At 41.2% G+C, this 14,535-nt stretch overlaps 1 protein-coding gene across 3 annotated transcripts in view; it reads left to right on the top strand.

The window, feature by feature from the left end:
• The window catches only part of LOC137962371 (transportin MOS14), an 83,931-nt gene that overhangs the window by 16,754 nt on the left and 52,642 nt on the right, over positions 1 to 14,535 (top strand). For all 3 annotated transcript variants that reach the window (XM_068809194.1, XM_068809196.1, XM_068809195.1), the window contains exons 5-9: positions 1,640 to 1,723; positions 1,800 to 1,859; positions 9,566 to 9,694; positions 9,892 to 9,953; positions 10,130 to 10,186. In XM_068809194.1, coding sequence (XP_068665295.1) covers positions 1,640 to 1,723; positions 1,800 to 1,859; positions 9,566 to 9,694; positions 9,892 to 9,953; positions 10,130 to 10,186 — 392 coding nt within the window. The remainder of the gene's footprint in view (positions 1 to 1,639; positions 1,724 to 1,799; positions 1,860 to 9,565; positions 9,695 to 9,891; positions 9,954 to 10,129; positions 10,187 to 14,535) is intronic.

Here is a 14,535-nt window from a genome sequence, read left to right on the forward strand (position 1 = left end):
TCTAGACCTCATCTGATTGTGGGAAATTCACAGTTGCCTTTGCCTATAATTCATGGACACAATGCGACAGAAATCAGCAACATGAAGACAACATTGCATTGAAGCTCCTTGGGCAGTCAAAGGTGAAGTTCTTCCTTTGGAGTGCTCTTTGTAATAGGATTCTAACTGTAGACAATCTGAGGCACCATGGCATTACGGTCCTCAACCCCTTGTGCAGTTTTTGTGGTGTTGTTGAGGCGACTCTCTTGCCTTCTCCTCCATTGCTTCTCATGGTGAGTGTGGACTCACTTGAGAAACTCGGTGTTAGTCTCTGCATCCATGTAAGCTTTCTAATATGTGCAACCTCACTACTGGTTTGTGTCTCCCTGAATTTGGCAAAGACCTCCTCTCAGTTTGCCTCAATCATGTCCCTTGGGGCTTCTGGATGGAGAGAAATAGCAGGCGCTGCAAGGGAGTTTATAGACCTTTGGATGCTGTTGTTCTTAGCATTCTCAGATATATCTTGGTTTGGTTTATCCCGCAGCCTAAATTCCAGAGCCTTCAAGGTGGGCTTCTCAGAGACAAGTGAAGACTGCTCACTCAAATGTCCTCCCCTAGCAAAGCTGAAGTTGCAGAATGGACCTGCCCTTCCCCTGGCAGTATCAAACTCAACTTTGATGGATGCGCTATTGGCAACCCAGGTCCTTCTGGATTTAGTAGAATCGTTTATAACCATGATGGAATTGTTCTCGCCTTTGCTTGGCCCTCTTGGAATTGTGGATTCCACAGCAACTAAAATCAAAGCCCTCTGATACGAGCTTCTCATTTTCTGATCCTTATTTTATGGGCTACTTCGGATTGAAGGAGATTCCGAAGGTGGTCATTGGCTGATATTCCAAACCAATTGATTCCCCAGGCAGCATTGGCATGTCTTTCATGAAATACTTGAAGTTTTTCTTCTAAGTTTTGTTCATGAAGTTTTATACCGAGATCAGCAAATCATCTTGTTGAACCTTAGCTAAGAATGGAGTCTCCCTCTAATCTCTCATTGTAACGGTGGCTCCCTCGTAATTTGTTTTGTTTTTTGCCCTCATACATTGCAATAAAATCACTATTCCCCCCCAAAAAAAAGATGATCTGGTAGAATTCCAACAAATAATGCATATCACAAATGATTGAATAGAGGAGGATTCTTCTATCTGACCCCGTTTATTTGGGTCAAGAATCTGATGTTGGAGATGTGTTTTGATTTATTAAATTGACAACTACATGAATTCATAGCTTCGATGAACAAAGGTTTTTTATATATAGCTTCTTTACTTTTTTCCTTTCTTCTGTTTTTTGTTTTTTTGAGCATGGTGGTTTTATTACAGTTTCTTCATATTGTGACATTCAACAACATTGGCAAAGTGACTTTTATTAGTACATAATTAGAGTTGGCGCTCACATTTGCACCTGGTTTGTTGGACATAGTTACATGTGTCTTGCCATGCCATATCTTTCAGTTTCTGTGTAGTTTGTTGAAGAGTTTTTAACAGTTGATGTTCAAGTAATTGTCTGTTTATGGCTACAAATATAGTACTTTGAGATTAGTCTGTTATGTTTCACTGTATACTAGCCATTTTATATTTCCTTCCTGAAGGGTTTCGGTGCATTGCAGGTTCGTGCTGGCTGTTTTTCGGAGATCTCACCCTCCTCTTTGCCTACACATCCACTTCTCAACTTTGTCTTCAATTCTTTGCAGGTTTATTATTTTATTTTGTCTTTTCATTGTTTTTTGTTCCGATGATTGAATTATGTACTTAATTATTACTGTGTAGGTTTTATCCTCCTTTGATATGGCTATTGAAGTTCTCATTGAACTTGTGAGTCGGCATGAGGTATGTATGGGTCAAGCAAGCATGTATAGGAAACCCTCTCTGATCCTCAATTTCTTTTGATTTTAGATTATATTTATCAAACACTAAGATAGAATTAGAATTGTTCTTTATTGTACTACACAAAATGCATTGCTGTCCTACCTGTGCAACACTATCTTGTCATGCCTATTTGGGCCATTTTGTTCTTAAAATATTTTTTGGTTTTTGAAATGTGGTGAAAATGTTGTAAAAGAGGAAAGAAATGCTACATTCTAATCTGTTACCATATTTGGAAAATGGAAGTTTCAAAACAACATGAAGGAAACAAAATTATTCAAGGAAAGCAAGTGTAGAGAAGATGTTTGAAACAATATATTGATAGGAACCCCATCTCTAGCAAGGGCATGAGCATGTACAAGTTGCTGTCTAGGCATATGGAGCCACTGGATGTGAGATTGTTTTGCAATATCTTGAATTTCTTAGAAGAAATGTTCAAGACTTCAACAACCTCTTAAAATAATGCTTTTCATTTGAGAATCTATGAACATATTGGTGGATCCAGGCACATGGGCCCAATTGGTGAGTAAAGTGGAGATGTCTTAAATTTCCATGAGATGCTCCTCAAAACTTCTAGGTGGAGAGGAAGTTTCTCCGTGAAATGGGTCACTACCATGCATTTCCTGTCAACAACAGAGGTTTGGAGGTGCCCTTGTAAAGCTTTGGGTCATGATGGGGGGCCTTGGGCACAGAATCTGAGAGACCTAAGGAAGACAAAGTTTAGAATGGTCCTAATGGGGAAAGAATGTGAATCCGATATAGCAGGAGATTGATAATACCTTTTCCCTTGTTTACCAAGTAGTATGTTGTTGTTAAAATTTTAGTACAAAAAGCAGCAATTAGATGTTTTCATTAAAAAGAAACAAAAATATACAGTTTTCCTTTATAGAGGCAAAATACAAATCATAAAATCCATAACAATTCAAGACATAAAATGAAATGAAGCTAAGTGGAAGGAATATGATGACAATTTCCAAGAACAATCATTAATCAGAAACCCTTTCATGCTAAACGGGGAACCTCCCTCCAAAGCCTTATTGTCGAGGGTGGCCGCTCTCTATAGGTTGTATTTTCTTTCCTACGTTTATCATATTCACACATTCCATAAAAAAAATCTGAAACCCTTTCTGTTGCAAAGAATGTGCTATATGATTCACTTCCCTCAGAATTTGTATCTATCTAAACTCATTATGTGCTGCTATGGCCATAATCTCATCAAAGTTCTCAAGAAGTCTCCACAAAGTGATTGGACGCCTGAAAACCCTGCTTGTCTCTGCTAGTATGTTGGAGAAAAAAATACTACAAAGTTTGCCATGAAGGAATGCACTCATCAACAATTGAATTCATATACAAGGAAAATTTCTTCCATGTGATTATAGAGAATTCTATGACCTCCAGACAACCTCTTGAATTTCCATCGTAAGTTAATTTCACCATTAATCATGTGGAAGTGTCAGGCCTGGACGTTGCCATACATGTGCTAGCTAAGGTTGCTGTTAATCTCCAATGGTCCCTATTAATGGCCTTAGGAAATGGCTAAAACACTGAAAATGTACTTGCCTGAAAAAGTATATGATGAAAAACCTGTTCTACACACCCCCTAATGTTTTACATTTTCCTTCTGTTAGAAAATGAGATTAGGGGTATTTTTAGTATTTCTATCTATGTGATATCTAGTTCTAGTGGTCAGATAGGAGTGCAGGAAGTTAGTCTGTAAGTCTGTTCTATTTTCTCTTCATTTTTATGCCTTTATATTCAGTGTATTATGAACTCATTTTTACCATTTTGCCCCTTCCTAACTTAAGTGATATAAAGCTCTGTCAGGGGTCAAATTCTCCTCCTAATGAGAGCAGCCTCTCATGCTGCTTTTCTTCTCATCTTTTCTCTTTCCTTTATTTACTTCTTTTTCTTTACTCTTGCATATCAGTCTCAAACTTTACACTTTCAAACATGCATTGATATCTTTCCAGGCTTATACTGTTGCAAAAAAGAGGCTCCACAAACTTTTTTGTTCGACTGCACACCATGACACTAAATAATTTTAGGAAGTGAAGCAGCAATTTTTCAAAAATGAAGATACAAGAAGGCAAATTATACAAGAGGAATTGTATGTAGAAACTGTAAATTCTCCAAATGTATGTGGATTTCAAGCAAGTTGATCAGATCCATGTATGTTAAAATAATGACCTTAAAAAATTTCAATCGAGCTGCTAGCCTCCAATGATTCCTCATCACAAAGACCTCTTCAGAGATGAAAATTCAAAGTAAATTGTCCATGGAATTTGGCATTGTATATATGAAAAAAATGTTTCTACCAAATTTTTATTTCTCATCCAATTGTCTAGCCAAGAATTTTGTATTGTCTTCCATTATAACATGAATTAAACTAAAGAAACCAGATCTTTATACACTAGAGAAATCAACTCAGTTTCTAAAGTCAGTTGGATTAGATTGACAAAAGTAGAAAATAGACACTATTTTGTTGTTTTTGCACTTCATTTTTTTTAAAAGTACAATATAAGGCAGGAATCCATTTGACTGAATCGCTGACCACCACCAATCTACAAGAATCAACAAAAGTATTTTTTTGGAAGCTTCAACAGCTTTTATGATGTTTGTGAGTTTGGGAGCTTTAGCTCCACTGGTGGTCTGGGCATACCTACAACCAGATGTATGAACACGACCCTCCTTCTGAAGTGGTTCTGGCTCTTCAACTCCAATCCCAACATTATCTGGAGACCGATGGTAGCCATCAAAATGAATCTCAACTGCCTTGGTGGATTAAGGGTGGAAGAAGAACTCACCTCTCCCCCCTTTGGCACTCCTATTTTCTGCTGCTCCAACATTGGGCAAGGGGAGTCCGATTTTATGCTGGCAACGGTACCTCTCTTTGGTTCTGGTATGACTGGTGGATTGGGCCAGGCCCTCTATGTGATGACTTTGCTCCTCTGCTTCAAATCAGTGTGTAGAAGGATGCCACCATTGCTGAGATGTGGACCGTCAGTGCGAGTTGGAACATGCGTTTCTATGGAGGCCTCTTTGATGATGATGCATGCCTCATGACCAGCCTTCTCCACCTTCTTCAGCAGGCCTGAATTAGGGGGCATGCCCAGGATAGAATCTTTTGGTGCCTTGAGAGCAGTGGGCTTTTCTCAGTCTCCTCTGCATACCACTCGTTTGGTGGCTGGGCCGCAAATGGGTGTTCTCACACATCCACTTTGGCTTGGTCCCTCTCTGTTCCCCAAAATTTAAATTCTTCTTCTGATGCCATATGCAGAACTCACATTCTGAGAAGACATGGTAACCAGTAGGCCACCCAGCAGTGCACCTTATGCAACTCTGAAAATGAAACCATTCCTCATCTTCTCCTACACTGGTGTTATGCCTGGTATATTTGGTCCACCATCTTGAACAAAATCAACATCTCCTTTTGCCTTCCAAGCAACCTCACTACCATGGGCCAAATCATCCTTGGGAGATTCGTCTTCCCAAGTTTGGAAACTTCTTCTCTCAGCATGTCTTGCTCACATTCCTTGGGCCATTTGGAGAGAGCGAAATCAGAGGCTCTTTGCGCACAAATCAAGATTTGCTAAAGAACTTTGCGTCTCCCTCACTGGCCAGATCTCCACATGGCTTCATACCAAGAAGGAATTCGCCAGCCTTATGGGCACCTCTCTTCGTAAAAATTTGCACATCCTTGCCAGCTTTTCTGCCCTTACCCGTGCCCCTCCCAACTTAACCTGGATACCTCCCCCACTCGGCTTCATCAAATTCAACTTGATGGGTGTGCTCGGGGCCGGCCAGGCATTGCTGGTGTTGGGGGTGTCTTCAGGAATTGTTAGGGGGCCACCCTCTTATCCTTTGCAAGTCCTTTTGGTGTAGTCGACTCCGGCCTCAAGCTCTTCACCAGCCATCTCAACTGGCCTCTTGTCATTGAAGGTGACTCTCAGAATGTGATCTGGTGGTGCTCCTTTGCTGCTGAACCACCATGGCGTCATTGGATAACTTATGACATGATTATGGAAATTGTATCTTCCCTCTTTTATACTTGGACTCGTGTTTACCGTTCAGCCAACTTGTTGGCCGACTCTTATCCGGGTACCTCCCTCCAAGCTCTCCTTGTCGAGAGTGTGCAGCCCCACACACACCCCCCCCCCCCCCCCCCCGGATGTAATGTATCTCCTTTCCTCTCCTTAATAAAATTCTCATTTCCATAAAAAAAAAGAGAGTTTGGGAGCCTCTCCCTCATTTTGCACCACTTGTTTTTTGGCAGAAATTTATATCAATATATTTTTTGTTTCAAAAATAAGTATGTATCAATTATAAACAAGAAGAGTAATAATTAAGAATAAGAGAAGAAAGAAGAAGACGAGAGCCTCTCCCTCATTTTGCATAGCTTGTTTTTTTTGGCACAAGTTTATATCACTATTTTTTGTTTTTTCGAAAAATAAGAATTCCGCATAGCGCACAGCTAGTTTTGAGTCATCCATCGAGCTGGTTATTGCTCCTCGCCTCGGGAGTCTTTCATCGTCCTTGCTCAATGATCTACAACTAACACTTTTGAAGACAATCAAATCGAATATATGTTATCACTATCTTTTTGCTCAGGATAACATCCTTGATGAAGTGATACTTCTTATTAATATGTTTGATCTTTTTGTGGAAAATCGGGTAAATTCACACAAAAGTGTAAATTTACACATTGTCGGGTAAATATGTTTCTACCTCTGGTAATGTACATAAGCAACTGATGTATTTTTGTGACAGCTCTATACCTGATTTGTTCCTTGTTACTTCTATACCTAGAAAATATTTAACTACTCTAAGTACTTGGTTTGAAAATACAATTTCAAAGTGGAAATAGATTTGAGATATGTATTATATTTATTTTCTTTGAAGGGCATATTTATACGCAAAGCAATAGTTGTCCATTTATAAAATATAAAATGTAAAGCATAAAAACTTCTTAAGAAAATAAAAACAGTGAAGATACAGAGTTCATGGTGTAATGATCATGACGAACTATTGCTAACATTAAATGCAATCACCTGCATATTTCCTCTACAGTAATAAATGTTTCACCTTTTCAAAAGAAAAAAAGGTTGAAATGTATCCGAATTCGGCTGAGCTTTATGTGGTCATTTGGTTTAGCCGAGTTTGCATAACTTGGTGAGTTTCATTTAAAAATGTTACAAATTTGTGTTTTATTAATAGAACTTGTTTTTTAATTTAAGGGGGATACCTAAGGCTGTTTGGTCTAGTGGTATTCTGTTTACCTTAGGTGCGTCAGGTCGCGACTTCGAATCGTGCCACACCCCTCTAAAAAAAAACAAATTTAAGGGGGATGACTTGAGCATGTAAGACTGAGTCAACCCGAGTTTTAGACAATGCTCCAAACTAATGCAAATGCTGGATGATTATAAACATCAACTGAAAGAAATTGGGAATATATGGAAACTATTGTCTAAAACTTTGATAAACTAAATTTCCAAACAAACTGATGTGTCCCATTACTTGACATATACTGGTCTTCTATCACTGAAAGAAGCACAACTGCCTCTCCTACCTTATTATTTCCAAGCCCCCTTCTTTGTTTCATATTTATGTTGCACCAAAATGGATATTATAAATCTGTTTCCATATTATATATATGTTAAGTTGAGTCCAAGGCCCATCCCAAAATGACTAGCCAACTTAGGAAACCTCTTTCTCAGCTAATAAACTCAAGATCTTTGTATTTACTAATCCATGTGGGACTATTCCTTAACACTCTCCCTCGCGTGTAGGCCCTCTTTTGTGGCTCTACAAGTGGATAATTTTAGGTGTAGGCCCTTTTTTTTTTTTTTTTTGAATTGATACTGAATTTTATTCAGAGAGAGCTCAAACGAGTGTATTACAAGGGGGTAAGCCTTCCCAAACAATGAGAGATTGCTGGGAGGTTCCGAATTTTGCCAATTTATCAGCCCAAGGATTGGCTGTTCTAGGAACAAGGTTCCAATTACAATGAATGGATGACACAATGTCAGCAATACAATCAGTGGTTGGCCAGTAGTGCCAAGGGGGGGAGCTATCTTTTGAACACCAGTTGATGACAGTCTTTGAGTCTGCTTCGAGAAGCATCTTGCCATGGAGACGCTCTTTGAGGATTTGGAGGCCGAGTAGAAGAACACTCATTTCAACAGTATATGAGTCAGTAATACCCACCGGCCCAACATAGGATAGAATAGGGTCTCCACTACTGTCTCTAAAAACACCACCAGCTCTAGCTGGCCCAAGACAACCTAAAGCACTACCATCAAAATTGAGTTTGATGCAGTTGCAAGGGGGAGGATCCCAGGTGGCCATAACTAGATTCTTGCAGGGGCACGCTATTTGCGTGATCAAACCCCAGTTTCCCGAAGGGAAACACCCGATAGAGAGACAAACTCCTTCCTAGTATGTAACCAACTCGAGATAAGGCCCACTGCCTGAGAAGCTGTATTATCCGGGGTGCTAGCCTTGGAGTTGAATCTTCAGTTATTTCGCTCGAGCCATAGGCACCATGGGACATGCGCAAGGCATGCCAAGAGAATTATCTTGCCCAACCTAGGAAGGCGGATACCCATAACCATCTCATAGGGGCCAAAAAGGTCCTGATGAAGCCCCATTTGGAGTCCAATCTTCTGAAATATCTTCATCTAGACTTGCCAAGAAAAATCACTATGTAAGAGAATATGCTGGACTGTCTCGTCGCACACACCACAAAGGGGACAAGTATGATCGGGTGTTGTGTAGCCTCTTTTATGGGTGTTGTCAGAGGTGAGGATCTGTTCCCTAATGGTCGTCCACACGAAGAATTTGATTTTATTAGGCGTTGGGAGCTTCCATGCTTTGCCTTGTGCTCATGCATGCTGTAATCATACTTTCTAATATGAGAGTAGGTAGATGCAAATGTGAATCGGCCATTAATGCTGGGCTTCCTTGTTAGTTTATCAACTGCACGTTTATTAATAGTAGTGCTGCTAAGTCTGGAGAGGAGAGAGCAAAAAGCTGAAGTTTCTTCATCATTTAATCACCGGCGAATCGTGAGACTCCATGATCGATCTCTCCAATAATCGACCACTAAGCAAGAGAGGTCCCTCGCCACCCTAGAGAGCTCCGGGAAATCCTCGGAGAGGGGGCGGGGGCCACACCATTCATCCGACCAAAAGAGGAGGGTCCTTCCATTGCCTGTGTGAAAGGAAGTTGCATCTCTGAAAATGGTGTAGGCCCTCTTTTGTGACTTTACAAGTGGACAATTTAGGTGTAGCCCCTCTTTTGATGCTCTACAAGTGGACAATTTAGGTGTAGGCCCTCTTTTGTGGCTTTACAAGTGGATAATTTAGGTATAGGCCCACATATGAGTACCTACTCTGATACCATGTAAAGTTGGGTTCAAGGCCTATCCCAAAATGACTAGCCAACTTAGGAAACCTCTTTCTCATCTAATAAACTCAAGATCCTTGTACTTACTAATCCATGTGGGACTATTCCTTAACAATATATATATATATGTATATTTAAAAAAACCGTTTTCACATACAGGACTTGTGATTGTCAATATTAAAGCAGCATTTTTGTCAGTTGTTGTAACTCTTTTACTTTTTTTTGTTTTTCAAGTGGATCTTATTGTATGGTTGTTTTTGTGGCAGGGCTTACCCCAAGTTCTTTTGTCTAGGGTACAGTTTCTTAGAGAAGTACTTCTTCTGCCTGCTCTTACCAGTAGAGATGAGAAAGTTATTGGTGGTCTTGCATGCTTGATGTCAGAAATTGGGCAAGCGGTATGACTCTGCTTTTGCTTTAGAATGTGAGGTTTCGTGCCTGCATTTCATTTTCTTCTTATCATAAGTGAAGTTTGTGCTGAATCTTCTGATATAAAAAATCGTTTCTTCTGAGTGCAGTGTCTGTATTGACTTCTATGCATTTATTTTCTGGCAACCTGTTTAATTTATTTTAATTTTTGCTATTTGTACATCAGGCACCAGCTTTGATTGCAGAAGCAAGTCCAGAAGCGGTTGTGCTTGCAGAGGCACTTCTGAGGTGATTCTTTGTATTACGAAAAAAAAAAAGAAAATTGGTCCTGTAGATATCCATAAGTTTCTTAGGCAGTATTTTCTGTCTGTAAAATGCTTTGCTTGTACAGTAGATGTGTGTATATTGCGGCTTGTTCTGGGAGACATTTCCTTAATTAAATAAATTTTTTTGTTATGTAACAGCTGTGTTGCTTTTCCAAGTGAAGAATGGGAGATTGCAGACTCAACAGTGCAGTTTTGGTAATTAAATTCTCACAAGGGTCTATGTTGCTATTTACATAATTTTCTAAATGATCCTTTCATCTTTTTTGTGAGATCTTCTATTCTTATTATATTGGTCCCAATTTCTATGAAATAAATGTTCTTTTAATGATAAGAAATTAATCTTCTCTATGAATGCAATGCTGTATTCTTGGTTATTAAATCTTCTTTTTTCTTCTTTGTTTTGTTTGTATTTTCGTTTGAAATTTACATCCTTCTGTCTTAAAATAAGAAAAAGCATATTGATCATGGTGTTATGACCTGGACTTGGGACATGATTCGGCCCTGGTGGCTTTTGGGTGGGATTACTCGCGAGTCGTGTCTTTTGTCCCAAGTGCAGTAGCCAGATTTGGGGGTAGTCTGACACTTGGAAGTCACCCACTTTCCTCCAAAAGTGGGTCAAACCAGCTGTTGTGGGTGGTGCCTAGTTGCTGGTCGACTTGTTGGGCCACGATACCATGGCAACAATAACCTTTTTATGTTGTATAGTCTTTTTAACTTGTAATTTGAAGGTGGATTTGGCCTTTGGGTCAATGGCCTTGGGGAGGGTTTCTAGCTTCAGGTCTTCGGTTCAAGTCTCACCATTGTATAGAGTTCAACATTCAATCAGAAAAAAAGTTGAAAGCATATATTGTGATCTAGATGGGCACTCCAATTGTACTATCATGTAGAATCTGCAGCAACATAATTAGTGATTCATTTCACCGATCTCATTGGTAGTCTTGAACTGTCAAAAATCTCCTTCTCGGGAAAGGAGTTTACCTGGACAAATGGGCAACAACCCCCAATTCTCTCCAAGCTTGATCGATTTCTTGCAAACTCTAGCTGGCTCCAAATTCACAGAAATACCTCCGGTAGAGTTCTCAACCGAGCATACTCTGATCACTGGCTGATCCTTATTGACACCAATCCCCCTTCTTGGGGCCGCTCTTCCTTCTGGTTCGTTAACCGTTGGTTTTGTGACCAAAATTTTGATGCAAATCTCACAAGTTGGTGGCAATCTATTCCACCAAATCCCAACCCTGGTTGGGCCTTTCCTCTCAAGTATAAGACTCTCAAAAGAAAAATCAGATCCTGGTTTTCTAATCGACGACCTGCTGCTGCTTGCCTATAGGACTCCATCCTCAGCCGAAAATCTGAACTCGATCTCCTTGAGGAGTACAGGTCCCTTTTTACCCCTGAACTCTCTCTTCGTAATGATCTCACCCGTGAATTCCAAGCTATATCTTACAATGAAACCATTCACTAGAAGCAATGGGCCAGGTTCCGTTGGTTGACTAATGGAGACGGAAACACAAAATTCTTCCACTCAATCTCCTCAGCCAAGAGAAGAGCTAACCATATCACCTCCCTCAACATTGAGGATTAGGTGAGATCGGATAGACTCCGTTGTGAAGTTTTTTGCAGAACTATACGCTGAGGAATAATTTGATCGGCCTACTTTGCACCATCTTCGGTACCAGCGTATCAGCGACTAGGTCGCTGCCAAGCTCAAACTCCCCTTTTCTCTTACCGAGATCGATTATGCTGCTCTCTGGACGCCTACAAATCGGCCCCTGAGACCGGATGGCTTCAATGGAAAATTTTACCGCCACTGTTGGTAGACAATCCACAATGATGTGTACGTCCTCATCAACAACTTTTATCAACGTGGCATTACTTACCAGGCTTTCAGAGCTTCTTTCTTCGCTTTGGTGCCTAAGAAGGTCAACACTGAGCATCCATGGGACTTTAGGTCAATTAGCCTAACCACCAACACCTACAAAATCATAACCCGGCTGCTGGCCAACCGTTTCTGAAGTGTTATGCCTCAGATTATTCACCCATGTCAGAGTGCTTTCATTCGTAGCCGGAACATACTCGACTCAGCAATGGCTGCACATGAACTTCTTGACAATTTCAAGCGCTCCAAATTGCCCAGATTTGCTCTGAAGCTTGATGTTGAGAAGGCGTTTGATCGTGTCAATTGGAAGCTCCTTGATTATCTCTTTGGTAAAATGGGGTTCGGTACCCATTAGTGATTCTGGATGCGCAGCTGTATATCTTCAGCCTACAATTATGTTTTGGTGAATGGCATTTCTTATGGCCAATTCCGAGGCACCCATGGGATACGTCAAGGGGAACCACTCTCACCTTTCATCTTCACTATCGTTGCTCAAAATCTTTCCATAATGATCCATCACGCCAAACAAATTGGCTGGCTCTCTCTAATCTCTAGTCATTATGATCAAGACATTGCTATTCTGCAATATGCTGATGATACGATCCTTTTCGGGGAGGGTGCCATGGAGCAAATTATCAACCTCTTCGAGCTCTCCTCTAGTCAGAAAGTCAGCCGGTCTAAATCTTCAATCAATGGTTACAATATTTCGTCAGACATCCTCCACAGCATGGCTTCCCATCTTGGTTGTAAAATCTCTAACCTGCCCAGTACCTATCTCGGTCTTCCACTTCTTGATTGCTCCCCAAATAAGCATTTTTGGACTCCAGTCATTGAAAGAGTGGAGCATCGCCTTGCAACCTGGCAAGGCAAATTTCTTTCAAAGGCAGGCAAATTCACTCTCATCAAATCCTACCTTCATGGAATTCTGAGCTATTTTCTATCCCTCCTCCACTGCCTAGTCGCTGTTGTCTAACTGTTAGAATCATTGAAGAGAGGATTCCTTTGGGGTGGCCCCAACGGAGAAAGGAAATATCATCTTGTGAAATGGGCTGATGTTTGCTAACCAATTCACCTCAGTGGTCTTGGTATAAGAAGTTTCTCGGGTACCAATTCTGCTTTCCTACTAAAATGGCTATGAGGTTCAACACATCCCCCTCTTTGATATGGCGTTCTCTGGTTGCTAAGAAAGCCGACTAGCCTGAGTGATGGTGGATTGATGGGGGCAGCAAGCGTCGTCTCTCACCGCTCTGGAGGAAGATCTTTGTCCTCCTTCCCTGGTTTTCTGTTGCTGTTAAATGCTTCGTTGGTAATGGACTTCGGACCTAATTCTAAACTGACTGGTGGCTTGGCAATAAAACATTGACGGTCTCCTTCAACACTCTTTCTGGTGTCTCCAACTTCCCCACAACGTCAGTTGCTGATGTCCTGCAACAACCTGGAAATTGGAATTTCATTTCCAGAGGGGTCTCGTGGATGCCGAAGCCATGGAAGCCTCTCGTATGCTGTCTAGCCTTGGATGAATCAAACTCATAACCTCAATTCCGGATCAACATATTTGAACCCCTTGTCCAAAAGGCTCCTTCTCGGTGGCAGCTGCCTACAACTATCTCCATGACAACACCTCCCCTCGCTCCAGCCATCCTGCAGCCTTAGTCTGGTCCCTTTATGCTCCTCCTCCAGCCAAGTTCTTCACCCGGTGTGCCAGTAGAAACAAAAAATTTACTAGGAATAACCTTCTCAAGCACGGGGATCCAATTCCAGATCCTTCCTGCCCCTTTTGCCATAACTCTCTAGAATCAACCACTCATGTGCTCCTCCATTGCCTTTTCGCCTAGGAAATCTGTACCAACCTCCTAAACAGGATTGATATCCAACATTGCGTCTAGTGCCCCAATACTTTATAAAAAAAAAAATATCCAACACTGCGTCACCAGCGACCTCACTACCCTGATCCACTCCCTCATTGGCTCTCGGCTTCTGAAGCTTGGCAGAATTCTCATCTCCAACTACGTCGGACATATCTGTAGGGCTCTTTGGAAAGAAAGAAGCAAAAGGAAATTCCATCTTAAGGCTTCTAGTGCCCCAACACTCGCTAATTCTATTGCAGGCCAGATCTCAGCTTTGCTCCTCATGAAGAAGGATTTTCTTCATCTTAGCAGCTCCCATCTTTGTGGAAATTGGCGTCTTCTCGCTGCCATGTGTAGCACCACCCGTCCCCCTGCGCCGACGGCTACTTTAAGTTGAATTTTGATGGCAGTGCAATATGATGCCCAGGTCTTGCGGGTAATGGTGGGGTTATTCATTCTGTTGATGGCAACCTTCTTCTCTTGTTCGCTGGCCCCCTTGGCAGAACTTGTAGCCTCTACCATGGTTCGACCATTTTCCGTGATCATTTCTCTGGTCTCCTCATCATCGAGGGGCACTCCAAGGTGATCATTGATTGGTGCGCTAAGTCCAAAACTCCCCCGTGGAGGCATTGAAATGTTTTCTTTGATATATGTACTATTGCCTCTTCCCTTGACTATACTTGGGGTGCATGTGCCTAGATCAGCCAACCACTTTGCAGATTCTCGAGCTAGAGGGGGCACATCCCTCCAAAGCCTTGATGTGTTGGGAGTCCCCCTCTCTTAGGTTGTATCTTCTTTTCGTTTGTTTGTCTTATAAA

Source organism: Aristolochia californica, unplaced genomic scaffold (genome assembly GCF_029961685.1).
Source record: "Aristolochia californica isolate CCGP_79_NKW_82.1479 unplaced genomic scaffold, dmAriCali1.0.hap1 SCAF_4, whole genome shotgun sequence".
Classification (NCBI taxonomy): domain Eukaryota; kingdom Viridiplantae; phylum Streptophyta; class Magnoliopsida; order Piperales; family Aristolochiaceae; genus Aristolochia; species Aristolochia californica.